Source organism: Metarhizium robertsii (genome assembly GCF_000187425.2).
Source record: "Metarhizium robertsii ARSEF 23 chromosome Unknown MAA_Scf_3, whole genome shotgun sequence".
In the NCBI taxonomy this organism is placed as follows: domain Eukaryota; kingdom Fungi; phylum Ascomycota; class Sordariomycetes; order Hypocreales; family Clavicipitaceae; genus Metarhizium; species Metarhizium robertsii.
In genome coordinates, this window is record NW_011942171.1 from 5,304,765 (window position 1) to 5,325,717 (window position 20,953).

The window sequence follows — 20,953 nt, forward strand, 5'->3', positions numbered from 1 at the left end:
TCCACCAAACCCTTACTGCTTAGTCCATACTAACTTCGTACTCCCATCTTTCGAATACATTATGTTTGCGTTTTTTTAAGTTTCTGGGATCGTGCCTCGCACGTAGTTGGAGAACATTTACAGAGATTGATCCGACCTGTTCTATACTCTACGAGGTTCTGATCCCTTTGTAGTCTACTCTATAAGGCTCTGATCACTTTTTTGTCCTGCCATGATATTTGTAAATTTTAATTTCCCAGACAAGCCTTCAACTTCTTTTATTGGCCTTGTTTCTTCTCAGATACAGTAGATAAGCTCATGTACAGAGAATGGAAAGCAGACTCAGAGTTCGCGAGAAGCTCCCGCGGATTACCATTCTCAAGAATGTGGCCTTTGTCCATGAGCACAACACGGTCAAAGTCCAACACTGTGTGTAACTTGTGGGCGACGGCGATGATGGTTCGGCCACGAAAGTCATCTTGTAGAAATCGCTCCATTATTTCTTCTTCATCCGAGTTGACACTATGCACCCATTAGTAATGTGGTTGCGTGAGGCGAGCTGATAACACGCCTGTATTTTGTGGCAAACCATGCAAGGTGGGGAATCAAAAACAAAGTCTCTTCAAAGTTGGAATTTTAACATACCTGCTGGTTGCCTCATCTATAATGACGATACTGCTGGGCTTCACAATGGCGCGTGCGAGGCAGAATAGCTGCCGCTGCCCATGAGAGAGAAGCTCTTCGCTGATCATCTCATCCAGCCCACCGCGTTCCTCCAGCATCTGCCACAGATTTACGGACCGAAGAGCGGCAATAATAGATTCGTCATCGGATAAGTGCAATAAATCAACATTATCGCGTATACTGGCTTGTAAGAAAAACGGCTCTTGAGGTAGCGTGTTCAGCCGTAAGCGCACCTCCTGCCGGGGAATCGTACTAATGTCCACGCCATCAATAGTAACACTTCCCGTATCCAGCTCAAGAAGGCGTAATAACGTGGAGATTAAAGACGTTTTGCCACTGCGCAAAGGAGCAACATGGAAAGTTAACACCGAACCTTTAAAGTTGTGTAGCAAAAACGGAGCAAAACTTACCTGCCTGTACGGCCACAAATGGCCACCTTCTCGCCAGCAGTGATGGATAGATTGACATCTTTCAAGACTGGCTCTTGAGAAGACTGATAAGAAGCCGAGACATTACTAAACTCGATTGTGCCACTTAATGGCCAGCCCTCCGGAGGATGACGTGTATCGGCCCCTTGGTTTTCGGATGGAGTGTTTGAGACGTATGATCTTATGCGGCTTATGGCGCCAAGGGCCGTCTCCAACTGTGTCCACTGTGCGATAAGAGTCTGAAGCGTGCCACTAAAATTAATGATGCCGAATAGAGCAACACCAAGATAGCCAGTCTTTCCACCGGCAGTGGCGGTTGCAAAAGCAACGAGGATAATAGCGATGCCGCCGACCATTAAATCTAGAACTAGATTAAGCCATCTTTGTATGCACCAGAGTAGATAATAGGGCCTCTGAGATGTATTGAGCACATGATAATTGCGTTGGAGGTAGTCGTCTGTCCACCCGTAGGCACGGATACAGGACACGCCCGCCAGAGTTTCCAGGAACTGAGAGAATAAAGGGGCCTTGGCTTCAATGTCTATGATTCGAAGCTGACGTGATGTACGTAGATAGTAAAACTGTATCATGTAGACAAAGAAGATGCACACGGGGACCGTTGCGGCCAAGTAGCCTGAGCCGGTGAAGACTAAAACAGCAGAAATAACAACAGTAAATAGCTGAACAACTGTCTGGTCTAGGGCATGTGCCAAATCGTTGTCAACTAATTGCAAATCTTGACTAAACCTGTGGATGACAGCACTCTGCGTCAGTCTCCTGGCCGATAAAACAAGTAGTTTATGAAACACACCTGTTGGCAATTTGGCCAGCATCAGTTGATGTTAAGAAGGATGTTGGTGCGCTTGAGAGAGAAATTAGCAGGTTGAACAAGGCACGGAGCCAACATTTTAAAGACAAGACGTACTTCATGGTTGTCGCGAGCAAAAGCTCGTGAAACTTTCTCGATATTTTAGGCAGCAGAATGATATTGAATATCCTGAGAAATAATTAGATGACAGCGTAGCAATTGAGGCAGGGAAATTACCAATCTGAGGCAAAACAACCCAAAACCGCCAAGGCTCCCAGCAGGCCGTAGATGCCTAACCAGTAGCCAATCTTGTCGTTGGGCGTCTTTGCGTTGGCATTGGTCCACCACTGCAACCAGATTGCTAGGGAGGTGTTAGCAACTTTCCAATAGGTGGTGAAGAATCTTCCAGCCATGGACCTACAAGGAAAGTTGAGCCCGAAAATGAAGCATGCGCATCCGAAGAGATATAGGAGGAAGGTCCATTTCCCCGCGACGTGAATGAAGTAAGAATAGATCCTCCAATCACTTGTTCCGCGACTCGTGACATCTTGTTCTTCTTCATCGTCAGGTAGGCCGAGCTCCTGAAGCGTCTCCTCGGTGAGTTCGAGCTCTGGTCGAACCGTAGTCCCCTGCACTATGCCAGATAGTCGTTCTATGTAGCCTCCAGAGGTCGACAAAGAGTCCCTTGTGCCTTGCTCGGCAACGGTCCCATCCTTGTTTAGAATAACAATATAGTCTGCATATTGCACATGGTTGACTTTCCATTGTTGTCGTTTGTTAGCCAAGAATCTCCAGCACTGCCTATTTGACTACAGCTACTCACTCGAATTCGTAGTTAGCACCACGGTAGTCTGTGACGATTTCAAGAGCCCGCTAGGGCCGAAAACTGCATCGAGAATGCTTGCTTCGGTGGCTCGGTCAAGACCGGTGAGCACGTCATCAAGTATCATGACTTGATTTCTAGAGTAAAGGGCTCTTGCCAACGACTGGGGACGGCCAACTGTTAGCGACGCACACATACACACGTTCGCTGGTGGACACATGATTGCTCACAAGACGCATTTGCTGCCCTCCACTAAGTCGGGAGCCCCTAGTTCCCACGTTGGTTTGATCCCCGTCTCGTAATTGCTCGAAATCCGCTGAGAGCGCGCAGGCTTTCACCACAGTATTATACCAGGGCTTGTCCCACCTAGACATGCCAATGATGTTGTTTTGGATCGTGCCCCAGGTGATCCATGGAGACTGTGGACAGAATGCTGCCCTTGAGAATGATGTCGAGACTGTTCCGCTAGTCACAGGCATTTCTCCAAGAATAAGTCTCAAGAGAGTTGATTTGCCGCATCCTACTGGTCCCACCACCACGGTCGTTTTGCCGCGGCTAATTTCCAGATTTATGCCATTGAGAATGGATGACTCGGCAGAATATCCAGTTGTGGCGTCTTTGATGACAATGGCAGCATTTGTGTCGCCAAGTGCAGACACAGATCCCAGAGGTACTGCTTTTGGCTCTCCGAAACCAAGTGAAGTCTCGGAGGAGTCCCTGTCGAGATTCTTCCTAGTTTCCGGAGTGTCTCTGGGGTCTTCTCTTTCCTCGGATGCTAGATGTTCTTGTATGCGGTTAAAAGAGTTAATAATTGTTTGAATGTCTTCAAAACCATTCAGAATAAATGTTAAAGGCTGGACCTGGAGCGAAAAAATGGACAATGCCGAGAATGCGATTCCTTCTGTCAATGTCGTAGTATTGTTCGATCGCGCAAGGAGAATGAAGACCCCAAACCCCCATACGGAGGAGAAAGCATCGGATGTGTATGCTGCAGATTCAATTTCGTCAGCTGTGTTTCCATGACCGCATGAAACCGGGAGTACTCACATGTAACGGCCTCCAAGACAGTAAAGATACGATGGCGGCGTGACGCACCAATCTCTAAAGATCTGAGGCTCGTAATGACGCTGGACATGACGTCTGTTAGGCCAGTCATCTTAATTGCCTTCATCGAACCCAGCATTTTCGTCGTCACAGCCAAACGTCTCTCGATAGCTTCCAACCATGGGACGTTGGCATTGCCTGCAGCGGCGGCTATAGGTATTCCTAACACTAGGCATACTTTTGAGAAGTCACGTCAGCCTACTTCGCTTACAATGAGAGTAGAAATGTATTCTTTGGTGGGTATTCGCACCAACTACATGGGCGGTTGCAGCCGCCATGGCGACACCGAGCAGTCTGTACAGTAGCCACATTGACAATGCGATTTCGATGAAACTGGAGTAAAACTCGTGCACCAGCTCCAGACTCAGAGCAATGCGATCAATATCAGCGCTCATCAAGGTGATGGCTTCGGCATCGGAAATCTTGGTAGCACTCATACGAAGAGTCTTGGAAAAGATGAGAGAAATGAGGCTGCCGCGGAACATTGTGAGGAGGCGATACGTCTTGTGCTGATATGCAGTAAAGGTTGCCTTGGGGTGGTTTGCTGTCAGTACTCTGCCGTTTGCCAGAAAAAGAGAAAAACGAGGACAGTTCTCTTACAGCTTTCCCAATATACACAATAGCGTATGCGCCTATCAGTCCATAGGCGAACTCTTTCCTGGACGACTCAACCGGTTCTGCCGTGAAGTCAAGGACTCTTTCCAGTAGAAATGGCTGCGCAAATGTGAAGCCGATGCAAGCCAACCGCGGTATCACACCGGCTAACAAGTCCCATTTGTAATGAAGGAGAAATGTCCAAAGTAGAGCATTTTGGTTGGACGCATTCACTGCAAGTGATGGTGAGCATTGCGGTTTACCATGTCAATCACTCAGCTGGAGTACCGAGACGCACCTCTGTTCCATTTCTCCACGAGCTCTGTTGGATTTGCGGTCTCGAGAAGCTCCGTATCGAGGGCCGGTAATGAGTTTATGCTGATCAAGTTGCGGAACCCTTTCATGAAAAGGCTATTCAGCCACCAAAAGAGTACTCTATTATAGACACTGCCCACCGCCTCTGGAGAAGCATCTTGCCACGCGGGCAGGAGTAGCCGCCGCTTCTCCGTCAGCTCCAACACAAAAATGATGAGCTTGACGCAGAAGCTGGCTAGATTGACTTTGGCAACCGACTGGCTGCCGGGAATGAAGAACAGAGTGCGCACACGTGCGAGATCCAGCAAGATGGAGATGCCCAGATAAATGGTAACGAGCGTCGATGGTCGTAGTGAGCGCGTGTGCTCCAAGTACGACAAATTGGCAAACAGTATGAAGCCCGCAATTGTTAATGAAGCCGTCGCCAGAGTGGTCTTGGTTGAAGGGGCGGCAGAACTGGCCCATAACGCCAGAAGCACAACTTGAAGGGCGATATAAACCGAAAAGACCATCTTGACAAGCCGCCATTAGCCGCGATTCTTGCCGCTCTGCATCCATGGAGCAGAAAAAGGCACAAGGTGAATTACCAGTTTGAGGAGGAAAAGCCATGATCTCTGTGCCTTTTGAGGGCAATTCCAGAGGGCTGATACACGTAGCAAAGACAGAAGAACTTGGAGATATTAGTTGCCAGGGCGCCTCTGCCGAGTAGAGCGGGATCCAGAACAAAGCACAAGGGGGAAAGGGCCAGCATACTTGTGATGCCGAGAGGCAGGATTGTTAGAATGGTCTCCTCAAAAAGGAGCGTAAAGTCGAAGCCTCGCAAGCAGGATTCGGCGACGGCAGCGCCAAAGACATCCTGAACCTGGATGGAGCAGGGAGGAGCGGCATCAGGCATGATCAACGCAAGGTCTGCTTGTACGACATGAAGCAATCATACAAAAACAAGGACAGTGGTGAATCGACCTAGGATATTAAGGCACGCCAAACTGGGCCAAAGATCGATGCCAAATCGTGGCCACCCAGACAGCAGCGCTCACGAGGAGAGAAGGGCGAAATCAGTCAGAAACATGGACGCGACTGGGCTCGATCCACCGCGACAAGCACCAGACAGAGAATAAAGAAACAAATGCATACATACTCCGTACATATGCGTCTATTGCCTAGTACCAAGACACTAATGCAGCCAGGGCCCAGGGGTGAGAAACGACGAGCGCTGGATCGGCATTGCGGTCTCGGTAGGAGATTATCGTCCCATGTCAGACAATCCCGCCATTCCCCGATCTCCCGTTCTGCTTCTGATTTGATAAAAAAATTTCCTGCATGTGGAGCTGAAGAATCAAGCTTCGGATTGTGGCGGCGACGTAATAAGCATGAGCATGCTCTCTGCTTACTAGCTTACGTACGTCTTTCTGACCGGCAGTCAGATCACGACCATTCGAGTCCGAGAATGCTGACGCCTTTCAGACTTGTTTTTTTTTTTTTTCACCTGCCCGGCACCGTTTAGTGCCCTTTCATCTTGATTGACTCCGCTTGACGCGGACGAGGCAAAGATGACGAGCGATACTTTTCGAAACATGGTCTTCACCACGGCTCGATTCGCGGCAAAATTCATGACACTGGCGCGACTTTGATGCCTGAATTTTATTCTTCAATTGTACATGTATTCTTTTCATTGCGTCAAGGCATCTAATTCACATCTAGTCTTCTAATTTTAATGTCACACCGCAGTCCCCGCGGCAGCGCGTTTTGAGTTCCAAGCTGTGTCATTGTTTGTGCGTTTGTCAAAGATTGCGCATCCTCGGATAATTGGAATCTCAGCAGTAAACATGCCATCATGATTTTAATCTCTGCAAGTGCAAATGCTTTCCCCAGGCACAGGCGTGCGCCGTATCCAAATGGCATGTAACAGGACTCCATGGCTCTCAGCTGGGCCGTATCAGCTTGTAGCCAGCGATCGGGTCTATACTCGTGCGGTTCGGCAAATGCATCGGGAGAACGCTGTATTGCTGCTGTCGAAGTCGAGATAATAGTCTATGCCACGGCCTTTTAGTCTATGAAGGCCAAGACGCAGTGGGTATCAAGATCAAATACACAACGCGGCATACACGGGCAAGAGGGGAAAGAGGTGGAAGAAAGCAACCTACACCGGCTGGAATCACAACATTATCGTATATTTTCGTCTCGGGCACTACTCTTTCTGCACGTCCGCTTGAAAGCGGGTTCAGTCGACTGGACTCTCGGATACAAGCGTCGAGTACCTCTGCAGAGTTGATATCGGCAAAAGATGGAAAACCATCGTCACACAGCGGCTTTGTAAGAAGCTCTTGGCGAATCTGGTGCTGCCACTGAGGATGACACGCCAAGTCCCAAAGAGCATAAGTGAGAGCTAGGGCAACTGTAGTCTGTGCTGCTTGGATATTATCCAATAATTCGGCACCCATCCAGGAAAAGGGAAGCGGCTCGCCGTGCTCGGTGCGCGCCTCATATAATTGGCCCATGAGTGTCCCGGCCACAATGGTATCGGGCTTCTCCAACGAGGAGGTGAGCTTGGCCATGTTCCACTCACTAAGCTGTTCCTCGGCCGTGAGAAAGTTGGGGTTCCGAGAAGCTTGGCATATGGCTAATTTGACAAGCCTATAGATGCGGGGGAAGTTATACTGGAAGTTGTTCCACACTTCGCATTCTTTCCACCCATCCAGGATAATTCGCTCCTGCTGTGTAGGTTCGACTGTGCGGGCACAGTGATAAGGCCCGTAGATCAAGCGTGTAATGTTATCAAAAGAGTACATATTACACCTCGGCAAAATATCCAGAGTCTCTTGGGCCTGCACGTCTGTCTCCAGTTGCCGCAAGAATAACAGCATCTGATGTCGGATAGGCTCCAGGACAGCAGGCTTATAGATTGACGTGGGCTGATAGAAGCCAAATGTTCGTTTACGGAGCCTCCGATGTTCTCTGCAGTCCAAGGTGCTAAATATGGGTCGCTCACCATACATGATGAAGTTGTTAAAATAAGCGCTCTTGGGGTGATATCCAGATGAAGTGTAGATTTGTCTCGTTACATTTGCAGTCGAGACTGAGACCTGTCCGGGAGCAATGAGGACGATGGAACCGTACTTTTCATGCCACTGGTATATCTTTTGATTGCGCTGTAGCATCATGTCGTGGTATATGATCCAAAACCCCGTGATTTTGCAGAGTCTTGGGCCAGGGACATGGCTGTACGGTGAGAACCATAGTGCGTATATGATGTGGCCGGCAGCAATGGCAAAGACTAGAAATGGTATAGAGAGTCTGAGCAGAGGAAACGCAACAAGATGCAACAACTCCATGGTTTTTCTTACGCAGGCCTTGTCTTTTCCCCTTTGTTTTTTTTTCTCGGTCTCATTGTATTGATTCGTTATCGGAGGGGATATTTGTGAAGTCTAAATCAACAGACACTAGTATGGGTAAAGAGATGGTTGGTCATGTCAAACTACCACCCGAGTCTTTCGAGTTCATGCTGCGAGCTGATGCCGGGAAGGATGGGGTGGTCCCCCCTGGATCGTGGGCAAAGGATCCTAGTCTGTCATACGATTCCATATTGCAAATAATCTAGAAGAATCTCACAATTGGTGTAAAATGAGGCATGTCAATGTCGTCAGCCGGACCGTGGTGGTGACGCGTTCGTTAGCCCACCTCGAAACCTGGTTCACGTCGTTGAAAGTACGGGCCGGTGTCGCATTAGCAACATTAACAGCAATAAGGTGAGCCTATGGCATCGTTACTGTTACGTACAGTTCAACTCGTCGGGTTCCAGAATCGCGGAGCTCACTGCCCTGGGCGCAACTCTTCGTCTGTCGTGATGGCGATCTGACCCCCCACCCTTGGCATCGACATGCAATCTCGACCGCAACGGGACAAATCTTGCGGCGCCAATGACAGCGTCAACTGCCTCTCTTTGGCCAAGTTGGAGCCTCTGCCAAGCCGGACGGGTGGCGGCTCGGGATCCATCGACGACGACTGGAGATAAACCCTGGCCTGTACCGTGTACGTCAGCCAACTGCTTACATTCGATATATGTACTATTGACATCCAATTCAAAGCACGCCACGGCGGGGGACGCGGGAGTGGCCCAACATTAACTTGACGGCACCACATGCCGCGCCCTAGACACCAGACCGGACTGCTTCTTCCATGCGTGGGGGCGACGAGTTGCTTCGGAGAGTAGAGCATTTCGTTGACATGTGCGGACAGCTTAGCGCTTATACGGAGTAGTATTGAGTGAATTACGACCGTCATCAGATTTATTGCATGAGCAACATGGGCAAAGCTGCTGCCGTTTGCCTGCATGACCCCTGCCGCTTACCCGGTGCCTAGCAAGGCATACATGTGGCCTTTGCCGCAAATCTATTCCGGCAACTTTACATCAGCAGTGACCAGTCTCGTCTCAATACAGCCCAGAGACAAGCGGGGCCAGCTCGAGACTGGACGATTACGTGGATCTGTGAGATTTTAGATGTTGCGGGCAGCGGTTTCATGTCATCAGACTTTTCACTGGCTGCCGCTGCTCTGTCTGTTGTCAGCGCCGCGGCTTTGCAAAAGGCGAACGCTTCGAATCCTTTGCCCTTGTGCCGAGCACCCCCGAGGTCCGTCATGCCTAGTTGAATGCCCACGGAGTGAGCACTTGACGCAATGCTCAAGGCATTGGTGGAAATAGTCAATATCGGTGCCGGTGGCCCGCGGTTCGGGGGCGGTCCTGCAGGAGCTGATGTGAGAGCCTCATGCAACATGCCTATTCATCTCCACACACGATTTGCCATCCTTCTTTCCGGCGTCGGATGCCTGCCGGGAGTCAGATGGTGAGGAAGTTTTGTAGATGCCGCTCGGCTCCGACAATGTAAAGGACTTGACTCCATTTTGAATTTGCTGCAGCAAGCTACATTGTCCGTGTCCTTGACCTTGTTGAGTTACTCGGGACACGAATCAACTCCATGTTTTGAACATCATTTGCAACAGTTACATCGCTCTTTTCCACGACAAACAGCTCTGTGTGCGTTCGAGTAGTGTGCTGCTTGCTCACCAACATGGCTCCTCTTCTTGGCTACCAAAACCAAACTGTACCAAATGGCGCCCATGAAGAAGACGGAATTGCGTTTGATCGCCACCACAACATGGCTAGCCAGCAAGACCTCCAGACCATATGGCGCTGGAACAGTATTTTGCCCAAGGCTGAGGAGGCCCTTGTATACGATCTCATCGCCGAGACGGCCAGAAATCGACCAGATGCCTTGGCTGTATGTGCTTGGGATGGTGACTGGACATACCACGAGCTTGATACTTTGTCTTCGCTCTTGGCACATCAGCTTATTTGCCTCGGCATAGGACCTGGGTTGGTTGTACCCATCTATTTTGAGAAATCTCGGTTCACGTCCATCGCTATGCTAGCCGTGATGAAGGCAGGCGGAGCATCTGTTTTACTCGACGTGAACCTGCCAGAGGAACGCCTGCAAGCTGTCATTGCCCAGGTAAACCCAGTATTGGCGCTCTCATCGGCACTCATGCATGACTCGGCAAGGCGGCTCATCAGAAAACCGACCATGGTCATTGACGACGTCTATGTCGAACATTTGATAGATTTCCAGGCACCCGCCAAACTCCCGAGGGCCCGACCTTCGGATACATTGTATGTGGTCTTCACATCCGGCAGCACCGGCACCCCAAAAGGCGTCATTGTCACGCATTCCAATTTCAGTAGCGCAGTTAGATATCAGCAGAGTCTTCATGGCTTTCGCGAGAATTCCCGGGTCCTAGATTTTGCGTCGTATGCTTTTGATGTTTCCTGGTCGAATGCTCTGCATTCCTTCACCTGTGGCTCATGCCTCTGCGTGCCATCCGAGGCAGAGCGGAGAGATGACTTGGCAGGGTGTATCCAGAGGTTCGGAATTACCTATGCTGATTTAACTCCAACGACGGCGGGAATTCTCCCGGAACAGAGCATTAGGTCCCTGAAAACCTTGGTGCTGGGCGGCGAAAGCCTGCCGCTGCAAATGGCCAAGCAATGGGCCGCCATGACTGAGGTCTTGAACCCCTATGGCCCATGTGAATGCACGCCAACATCCACCATAGCAACAGTCAACTCCGATAGTGTCGGTGCCAGTATTGGAAAAGGCGTGGGTGTTGTTACTTGGGTAGTCGACGCAGAAGACCTGGACGCGCTTGTCCCGATTGGTGGTGTCGGCGAGTTGCTTCTTGAAGGGCCTCTTGTTGGCGGTGGCTATCTTGGTGATGTTGAGAAAACCGCGGCGGCTTTCGTTGAAGACCCTGCCTGGCTACTGCGTGGTGCGCCCGGACAGCCGGGTCGCTGCGGAAGGCTATATAAAACAGGCGACTTGGTACGACAAAACACAGATGGTACCCTTGCCTTTGTTGCTCGAAAAGACAATCAGGTGAAAATCAATGGCCAGCGTGTTGAGCTGGGCGATGTCGAGCACCATGTACGGACAAACATTAGAGACGGCACCAATATTCAGATTGTGGCTGACATCATCACCACTCGGGATAGCAACAAAACACTGCTGGTAGTGTTCTTGCAGATCCCAACCTTGGCTGTCGTGGACGCACAAGGAGTACGTCAAACGGAGACGAAGAACATCACCGACGGCTTAGACGAGAAGCTCGCGCAGCAAATACCAGCTTATATGATACCCTCTGCATATATACCTCTAGAGAGCCTTCCAGTCACAGTGACAGGCAAGGTCGACCGGCGAAGGTTGCGGGAAATGGGACGGGACCTGTCTTTGGGGGATGTAATGCGGTTGAATGGGAATGGGGACTGCCAGCGCCCCCTTCCTGATTCGCCATTAGAAAAACTACTCCAAGGACTCTGGTCGTCCATCCTTGGAATCGATGCTGAACTGATCGGGGCCGATGACAGCTTCTTGAAACTTGGCGGCAATTCCATTGGCGCCATGAGGCTGGTAGGGGCTTTGCGTGAGCAAGGACATTCTCTCGCTGCCGCTCACGTGTTGAAGTATCCCCGACTGAGTGATCAAGCCATGGTGATTGGCAAATTACCTGGAGCAGACAGGCAGCAGGGCGTCAAACCGTATTCACTGCTGCGAGCTTCTGTGGATATTCAGGCAGCTCGAATCGAGGCTGCGAGGTTGTGTAAAGTGAGCACAGCCGCGATTGCTGATATTTTCCCGTGTACGCCTCTTCAGGAAGGCTTGCTAGCCTTGACAGCAAAAGGCGGAAGCCATTATGTTGCGCGCCATCTGCTTGAGTTACAGCCATGGGTCGACGTTTCGCGCTTTCGGGAAGCGCTGGCCAAGCTAGTGAGGGTGACTCCGATTTTGCGCACACGCATTGCAGACGTCGCCGGCCAAGGGCTGGTGCAAGTAGTCATCAACGAATCCATGTCTTGGTCACCAACGGAAAAGCTCGCCAACGTCGAGGAAGACACGGGTACGAGCAAGAAGCCCATGGTTGGCCTGGGCACGCCTTTGGTGCAGTTCGCCATGGTGAAGCGCCAGGACGACGAAGACGAAAGATTCTTCTCGCTGACCATCCATCATGCTCTATATGATGGATGGTCTCTGTCGCTCATGTTCGAGGCTCTGGACAAAGCGTACAGGGGAGAGACACTGTCACAACAGCCACCATTTCAAGGCTTTGTTAAGCATCTCAGCGGAGCCCATGACACCGCAGACGCAAACAAGTACTGGGAAACGCTGTTTGAGGACTCAGAAGCGACCATGTTCCCCGTGCTTCCATCGCCAAAATACCAACCTCGGTCGGACTCAACCACTACACATGTCGTCGAAAGCTTAGAGCGGCCCAAGATTGATGTGACGCCTTCGATAGTTGTGAGAGTTGCCCTAGCTGTATTGGCCTCCCAGTTCACCAACTCACACGATGTCGTGTTCGGAGTCACGGTAGCGGGACGGCAGGCGGCGGTGGCTGGCATCGAGAGAATGGTGGGACCTACGATTGCCACCGTCCCAGTTCGGGTGGTTTTGGACAAGACTCAGAGCATTAAGCGACTTCTCCACCAGTATCAGGCACAAGCCGTGGAGATGACGGCGTATGAGCAGACGGGCCTGCAGAGTATCCGTGGAGCAAGCACAAAAGCTGCGGCGGCTTGCGGGTTCCAAACCCTCTTGGTGGTTCAGCCTGACGATAAAGATGTTGAAGATGAAAGCGAGCTCTTTGTGAAACGAAGCCATGACGACCAAAACCGAGACCAGGAACTTGCCGATGTCGATCCTTATGCCCTTACTATTGAATGTGATCTCCGGGAACGGGGTCTAAGGTTCCGGATTGTATTTGATTCGAGCATATTGCCATCCGACCAGGTTGGCGGGTTGGCGATACAAATGGACCACATTATTCGGCAAATGTGTAATCCAACCAATCTTGACAAGAGTCTTGGGGAGATTGAGATGCTCGGCGAACACGACCTGCGGCGCATCTGGACTTGGAATGCTACGGTACCAGACACCGTGGAGACGCCTGTCCATGACATGATTGCAGAGACGACGCGACGGCAGCCCGATGCCGCGGCTGTTTGTGCATGGGACGGTGATTGGACGTACAGCGAGCTGGACAGCCTTTCAACTAGGCTTGCGCATGACTTAGCCAGGAGAGGTGTCTGTCCAGACGTCATCGTCCCGCTCTGGTTCGAGAAGTCGCGGTGGACACCAGTCGCGATGCTCGCAGTTATGAAGGCGGGCGGAGCGTCGGTGCTGCTAGACTCGAGCCAGCCTGAGCAGCGTAGGCGAAATATTGTACGGCAAATCAAGGCACCGCTGATTGTATCGTCAAAGACCAACCGAAAAGCTGCCAGCCAGCTCATAGACTCGGATCGGCCGACGGTGGTGGTTGATGATGAACATCTGGCCATGATGGATGTGCCTGATAATGCTGGCCATCTGCCAGTCGTGAAATCCAGCAACAAGGCCTACTTGATTTTCACATCTGGAAGTACTGGAACTCCAAAGGGCGCTGTCATGACACACGCAAACATTAGTAGTGCCGCCTGGCATCAACGGCATGCCCAAGGTTATCAGCCGGACTCCAGGGTATACGATTTCACATCATACGCCTTTGACACGACTTGGTCAAACTTTATAAATATTTTCACGTGCGGTGGATGCTTGTGCATCCCGTCAGAATACGAGCGAAAAAACGACCTGGTGGGCTCCATTCAGCGGCTACGGCCCAGCATTGTAGATTTGACCCCGTCGGCCGCGGCTGTTCTTCAGGATGACGTTATTAGATCGCTAAAAACGCTGATTTTAGGCGGTGAAAGAATGTCCACGGAGTACGCTAGACGATGGTCAGACATGGTAGACTTAAAGTCGCCGTACGGCCCGTGTGAATGCACCCCTACGGCAAGCGTGGCTACTATCACCCCCGACAGTGTTGATAGATTGACAATTGGAAAGGGTGTTGGCTTGGTCACTTGGGTCACCGACCCGGAAAGGGTTGATGTGCTCGTGCCTGTCGGCGCCGTTGGTGAGCTTGTTCTGGAAGGGCCCCTGGTTGGTGCAGGATATCTCGACGACCCGGACAAGACAGCGGCCGCATTTATAGAGAACCCCTCGTGGCTGCTTCGAGGTGCTGCAGGTCATCATGCTGGCCGCCGCGGGCGTTTGTACAAAACGGGAGATTTGGTACGGTACAATCCAGATGGAAGCCTCGTCTTTATCGGCCGTAAAGACTCCCAGGTCAAGATCAATGGCCAGCGGCTCGAGTTGGCCGAGGTAGAACACCATATACTGGAGCAAATCACCAAAAACGACGTACATGTCCGGGTTGTGGCCGAGGTCATTGTGCCTCGAGACGGGGTCAAGTCAACACTCGTAGCCTTCGTCACTGACTTGACTGCTGTCAGCGTCAAGGCCCTCCGGTTGAAGACGAAGGCGATCGTCGCTGGACTGCACGACAGTCTTGCCGCGCATATCCCGTCATATATGATACCATCCGCGTACGTGCCGATAGAAAAATTCCCCATGACGGCAACAGGGAAATTGGATCGGCAACGACTCCGGGCATTAGGTGAAGCAATGACCCTAGAGGAGCTGATGATGCTGAATGCGTCGAGTGATGAGCGGCGATTGCCCACTACGGAGACGGAGAAAAGTCTTCAAGCTCTCTGGTCACATGTGCTTGCTATAAATCCAGACAAAATCGCAGCAAATGACAGCTTCCTGCGCCTTGGCGGCGATTCGATCGCGGCTATGAGGTTGGTGGCTTTGGCGCGCGATCAGGGGTTCTTCTTCACCGTCGCGGACATATTCAACCAACCGCAATTAAGCGAACTGGCTGTCGTTGTGAAAACATGTCCTGAAACGAATTCCAATCAGGCTATTCAACCATTTTCTCTGCTGAAACGTGGCATCGATATCGGAACAGCTTGCAGGGAGATGGCGGTTGGCTGCAAGGTTGATGCCACACAGATTGAAGATGCATTCCCTTGCACACCTCTGCAGGAGGGTCTCCTGGCTCTCACATCGAAACGAGCAGGTGATTACCTCGCCAGGAATGTTTTTGAGCTTCGTCCGTCTGTCGATGTCTCTCGTTTCCAGGCTGCGTGGGAGAAAGTCGTGAAAACCACACCGATATTGCGAACACGCATTATTGATTTGGCTGGACAGGGACTGCTGCAGGTCATCATCGACCAGCCGACTCAATGGTCGTCTACGGTCGGAATGCCCAATCTTGACGCATATCGGCGTGCAGATGAGCAGCTGCCTATTGGCCTGGGTACGCCGCTCGTACGGTTCGCGGTTGTCGAAGACGATGATGAAAACCGACGCTTTTTTGTGTGGACAATTCACCATGCGTTATATGATGGCTGGTCGATGCCGCTTATTCTTGAAAAGCTGGAGAAAGCTTACGAAGAATCCGAACAGCCAATATTGGCCCCATCTCCTCCGTTTCAGCGGTTCGTGAAGCACATTATGGACGTGAATGACACGCGGGCAGCCCAATTCTGGCGTTCCCAATTCGAGGAATTGGAGGCACCCATATTCCCTGCACTCCCGTCCCCAAATTACCAGCCAAGGACCGATGCGGTATCCGTGCATCATGTTGAGGGGATTGAATGGCCCAAGGTCAATGCAACGGCTTCAACGGTGCTACGGGCGGCCTGGGGCATCGTCGCTGCCTCTTATACTAACACAGATGACGCGTTATTCGGAATGACTACAACGGGGAGGACAGTGAACATACCAGGTATTGACCAAATAATCGGGCCAACAATCGCGACGGTGCCTGTACGAATGGCAATTGACAGAAAAAGCACCCTGGAGCATTTTTTGCTCCAGGCACAATCGCAGACTGTAGAACTGACTGAATATGAGCAGAGTGGACTGCAGCGAATCCGCCAGTCAAGCCAGAAAACTAACGCCGCATGCCAGTTTCAGACGCTGCTTGTAATACAAGGTAAGGAACAAGGTTGCGACCCTCATAGCGGACTATTCATCGCGACCGGAGGCGACATTGGTGAAGACGGCGACGCGTTGGCCGAGTTTGACACGCACGCCCTGACTCTTGACTGCGACCTGGAAGCCCATGGAGTACGCTTGCGATTTGGCTACGACTCAAATGTCATTTCCGCCACACAGCTGGAGAGACTCGCAAATCATCTCGATCAGGTCCTTCGTCAGCTATGTGACTCAGCCAACATCAACAAAAGTGTAGCCGAAATCGAAACCATCAGTCACCGAGACCTCGAGGATATTTGGGGTTGGAACAGTAAATTTCCCGCGACTATCGAGACACCTATGCACGAGCTCGTGACAAAAACCGTGCGAAGACAACCCGAGTCTCTCGCGGTTACTGCATGGGATGGTGACTGGACTTATGCTGAACTTGATCGGTTGGCAACTCGGCTTGCCTGTCATCTGGTTAGCATAGGCGTTACACCGGACTCGATTGTGCCACTTTGTTTTGAGAAGTCCAAATGGACGCCCGTGACAGCATTAGCCGTCATGAAGGCGGGCGGCGCATCCGTCTTGCTGGATTCTACTTTACCTGAGGATCGCCTTCGTACAATGACGCAGCAGGTCGAGCCAAGTCTGATATTATCGTCGTCGTCCAACCAGCAACTGGCCGGTCGGCTGACTGACCAGCCGACGCTCGTGATAAACAGCGAATTCTTGTCACAATTACGGAGTGGCCCGTCATCCGCGATGCAGCTCCCCGAAGTGAAGCCCTGGAATAGGCTTTACGTCGTCTTCACATCAGGCAGCACAGGAATACCAAAGGGTGTTGTCGTCACGCACTCTAACCTCAGCAGCGCTTTGCGAAATCAACACGGTGCCCACGGCTTCCAAGCAGGCTCACGCGTCTACGATTTCGCGTCATACGCGTTCGATGTAGCCTGGGCCAATATGCTTGGTGCGTTTGAGTGCGGCGCGTGCCTCTGTATCCCATCGGACGAGGAGCGCCAAAGCGACCTGGCAGGCTCCCTTGGTCGGTTCCAGATAACGCACGTGGAGATGACGCCTTCCGCGGCCAGACTGCTTCCGAGAGAGGTTCTGGAGTCGTTGGACACGCTCATCCTCGGAGGCGAGCGACTTTCGACGGAGGACGCCAGGTGCTGGGCATCACAGGTGAAGCACTTGAGGAATTCGTACGGACCGTGCGAGTGCACGCCAACATCGACGGTTGCAAACGTGGATGCCAACGTCGAGAGTGGCGCAACCATCGGAAGGGGCGTTGGGGTCGTGACATGGGTGGCTGATGCGGCCACGGGCGGGTCTCTGGTGCCGGTGGGCGCCATTGGCGAGCTGCTTCTCGAGGGACCCTCGGTTGGCCCTGGCTATCTCGACGATGCAGAGAAGACGGCGACAGCCTTCATCAACGACCCTGCATGGCTGCTTCGAGGCCTACCGGGCCTGCCTGGCCATGGCGGCCGCCGCGGCCGTCTATACAAGACAGGCGACTTGGTACGATACGACCAGGACGGGAACTTAATCTTCATCGGTCGCAAGGACTCCCAAGTCAAGATCAACGGCCAACGCGTAGAGCTGGGCGAGATCGAGAACCACATCGCCGGCTCTCCATCTGTTCGCCAAGCTGTATCGCTGCTCCCCAACGCGGGCTTGTGCAAAGGTCGGCTCGTCGGAATATTCAGCTTGAACGGGTATGAGCATGGCGATTCTGCGTCCCCAGTTGTTGAGCTCGTGCCGCGCAACTCCAAGTTGCCAGTTCAAGACTTCATCACAAACCTGCGAGCTCACTTGGACGCCGCAGTTCCCGCTTACATGGTCCCTTCTGTCTGGGTCGCAGTCAAGAATATCCCACTGAATGCATCCGGAAAGCTGAATCGCAAGCTTGTTGGGGAATGGCTCGCTGCTTTGAGCCCCCAAACATACGCAGATATCAACCAGACTTCTCGTGGCCCTGCGGCTCGAGATGCGGCCAATGACGCAGAAGGCGTGATCCGCGATGCCTGCAGCGTCGTTTTAAATGTACCGAAAAAGGACGTCAACCTCGAGCGATCCTTCATTGCCAACGGTGGTGATTCCATCTCCGCCATGAGACTAAGCCCCCAGTGCCGTGCTTCTAATGTGAACTTCTCGGTGGCAACATTACTCAGGGCCAAGACGCTGGCCGAGGTTGCGCGACTGTCGACGGGCACAGTCGCCTCGATGCCATCCCAGATGGAACAAGTCAACACAGTCTTTGGTCTTACGCCCATCCAACAGTGGTTCTTCTCCCAAGTTTCCGACAATATCGACAATGGTGACTTTTACTGTAACCAGAGCTTCTACGTCAAAATCACGCGTCCAGTCTCGCCCGACGAACTCTCGGCGGCAATCCTCAAGATTGTTCAATGCCACTCTATGCTCAGAGCGCGATTTGAAAAGACAGGAAACGGCTGCTGGATGCAGCGGGTGCTGGAGCCTGCCGATGGTGTCTACCACTTTGGATTTTCGCAGCTCCAGTCAATATCGGACATGGAGACTATGGCCATGCGCAGGCAGCGAGAACTGAATGTCCAATATGGTCCTGTCTTCTCCGCAGATCTATGTGACCTGCCTTCTGGTGGCCAATATCTCATCATGATGATGCATCATTTGGTCGTTGATCTGGTTTCCTGGCGCATCATTTTAGATGACCTGGAGATGCTGCTCAATGGCAGCGGCTCCCCTCAAGCCGGCTTGCCGTTCCAAGTCTGGGGCCATCTCCAGTTTGAGAGGGCTCAAACATCTGCGCTGGATCCGGAGCATGTGCTTTCCACAGAAGGCGTCCATAATAACCTGTCTTTTTGGAACTTCAGCGACACCACGCCAAATGCAACCCGGGATCACATTGGGGCAAATATCAAGGTGGATCACGATACAACGGCCCTTTTACTTAAAGATGCCAATAATGCTTTCAATACAGAGCCAGTTGAGCTCCTTCTCTCAGCTATTTGGGACGCCTTTTTCCAAGTCTTTCAGGAGCGTAATGGACTGACCATATTCAACGAGTGCCATGGCCGTGAGCCTTGGAGTGCGGACATTGACCTGTCTCGAACTGTTGGCTGGTTTACTACCATGGGCCCGATTCATGTTTGCAGGAACAAGCTGTCTGCGAACATTGTTAGACTTGTCAAAGACTCGAGAAGGCGTCTTCCGGCAAACGGCTGGGCTTATTTTGCTTCGCGATACTTGAACCCCAAGGGAATGGATGCTTTCAAATCCCACGATTCTACTATGGAAGTCGTCTTCAACTATCACGGTCAATTTCAGCAGTTGGAGCAAGAAAATGCTCTTTTTGAGGTTGCCAGCTTGAATGATGTGTCTGATGTAGGGCCAGCACTTCCCGTGTCGTCCCTCTTTGAGATTAACGCAACCGTTGAAGGAGGGTGCACTCACTTCACTTTCTCTTGGAACCGCCACATCTCATACCAGCATCTTATCCGCAAGTGGATCACGCAGGTTGGTGTATCTCTACAAACTATCTGTAGTCATCTTGCTGCCGCCAGAAAATCGTCAAGAACTCTCTGCGACTATGAGTTGCTTGGCGTAGATTATGACGCACTTGAAGAGCTTGAAACCCGTACCCTTCCAAACATTGAGACCATCAACAACGCTGTAACAAGTGGCGTTTACCCATGCTCACCAATGGTGGATGGTATTCTTCTCAGCCAGCTTCGCGATTCAGCGGCATACCAAACCTCTAGTATGTTCGAGATCAAGTCTCACAGCGACTCCCCGATAGAGCTTGAGCATCTGGCCGAATCCTGGCAAGCCGTCATCGCACGCCACCCCGCTCTGCGTAGTGTCTTCATTGAAGGGGTGGGCTCAAATGCAGCATACGATCAGGTCATCTTGGAGTCATTTCGCGGAGAGGTCATACTGGCCCACAGCACAGATAAATCGTCAGCGATAAGGTTGCTCAAAGAGGCGGCACCAGCAGTTTATCATCACCAGCCAAAACCTCCTCATCGCCTCACGCTTTGCAAGATTGCAGATGAATCTAACGTTATCGGTCTACTAGAAATGAGTCACGCCATCACGGATGGTGCCTCAACGGCAATAATAGTCAAAGATTGGACGAGTGCATATCTAGGTACGCTGGGTACGGGATGTCTTTCGGACACCAGCCTCGATTTTGCTCGTGCACTGAACGAAACTCCGATTAAAGAAAAGATGCAGTACTGGAAGAACAAGTTGCTGGGCCTTGAGCCATGCTTCTTCCCTCAGCTTTTAGCCGTCGCGCAGCCCGGTAATGCAACGGCCATGGTCCATGTCGACATAACTGGAGAATCTTTTGCCAAACTCCAGGACTTCTGCGAAGCACAGTCTGTCACCCCCGCAAGTTTGTTTCAGACTGCCTGGGCTCTTACCTTGGCAGCTTACACAGGCAAAGATTCTGTATGCTTCGGGTATCTTGCTTCTGGCCGAGACCTATTCCCGGGCATAGAAAATTCCATAGGTGCATTCGCTAATCTACTTGTGTGTCGCGCCGACATCTCGCGGGAGGAGACTCAAGAGTGTTTTCTGAAAAGCATCCATCAACAGGTTTTAGAGGACCTCGGCTTCCAACATTGCTCTTTAGCCGACATCCAGCATCAGCTTGATCTCCCCGCTGGACAAGCGTTATTCAACACCGTCATGTCTTTCCAAAGAGATGACGAAGAGGCCGGAGAATATAAGGGAAAACAGCATATCGAAATAGCCGAAATCGATGGGGAAGACCCGACCGAGGTAGGGAACTCAAGCAAAGAACTCCGGT

At 51.6% G+C, this 20,953-nt stretch overlaps 3 protein-coding genes across 3 annotated transcripts in view; 1 reads left to right on the forward strand and 2 right to left on the reverse strand.

Annotated features, from left to right (window-relative positions):
• Positions 1-257: 257 nt before the first annotated feature.
• MAA_09951 (ABC transporter) lies at positions 258-5,630 on the reverse strand (the record flags this gene model as incomplete). The annotated part of the gene is made up of 15 exons (XM_007827949.2): positions 258-501; positions 625-999; positions 1,074-1,838; positions 1,903-1,953; positions 2,017-2,088; positions 2,137-2,260; positions 2,321-2,656; positions 2,723-2,885; positions 2,953-3,710; positions 3,770-4,003; positions 4,077-4,356; positions 4,427-4,653; positions 4,719-5,247; positions 5,323-5,405; positions 5,489-5,630. 15 exons carry the CDS (start codon positions 5,628-5,630, stop codon positions 258-260), a joined length of 4,383 nt encoding a protein of 1,460 aa, XP_007826140.2.
• Positions 5,631-6,421: 791 nt separating this feature from the next.
• MAA_09952 (Cytochrome P450 CYP5329A2) lies at positions 6,422-8,067 on the reverse strand (the record flags this gene model as incomplete). The annotated part of the gene is made up of 2 exons (XM_007827950.2): positions 6,422-6,766; positions 6,880-8,067. The coding sequence occupies 2 exons, from the start codon at positions 8,065-8,067 to the stop codon at positions 6,422-6,424; spliced, it is 1,533 nt and encodes a 510-aa protein (XP_007826141.2).
• Positions 8,068-9,801: 1,734 nt separating this feature from the next.
• Positions 9,802-20,953, forward strand: part of MAA_09953 (nonribosomal peptide synthase) — a gene marked incomplete at both ends in the record, with an annotated part of 30,813 nt that continues 19,661 nt past the window's right edge. The window contains one exon of the mRNA XM_007827951.2: positions 9,802-20,925. Coding sequence (XP_007826142.2) covers positions 9,802-20,925 — 11,124 coding nt within the window. The remainder of the gene's footprint in view (positions 20,926-20,953) is intronic.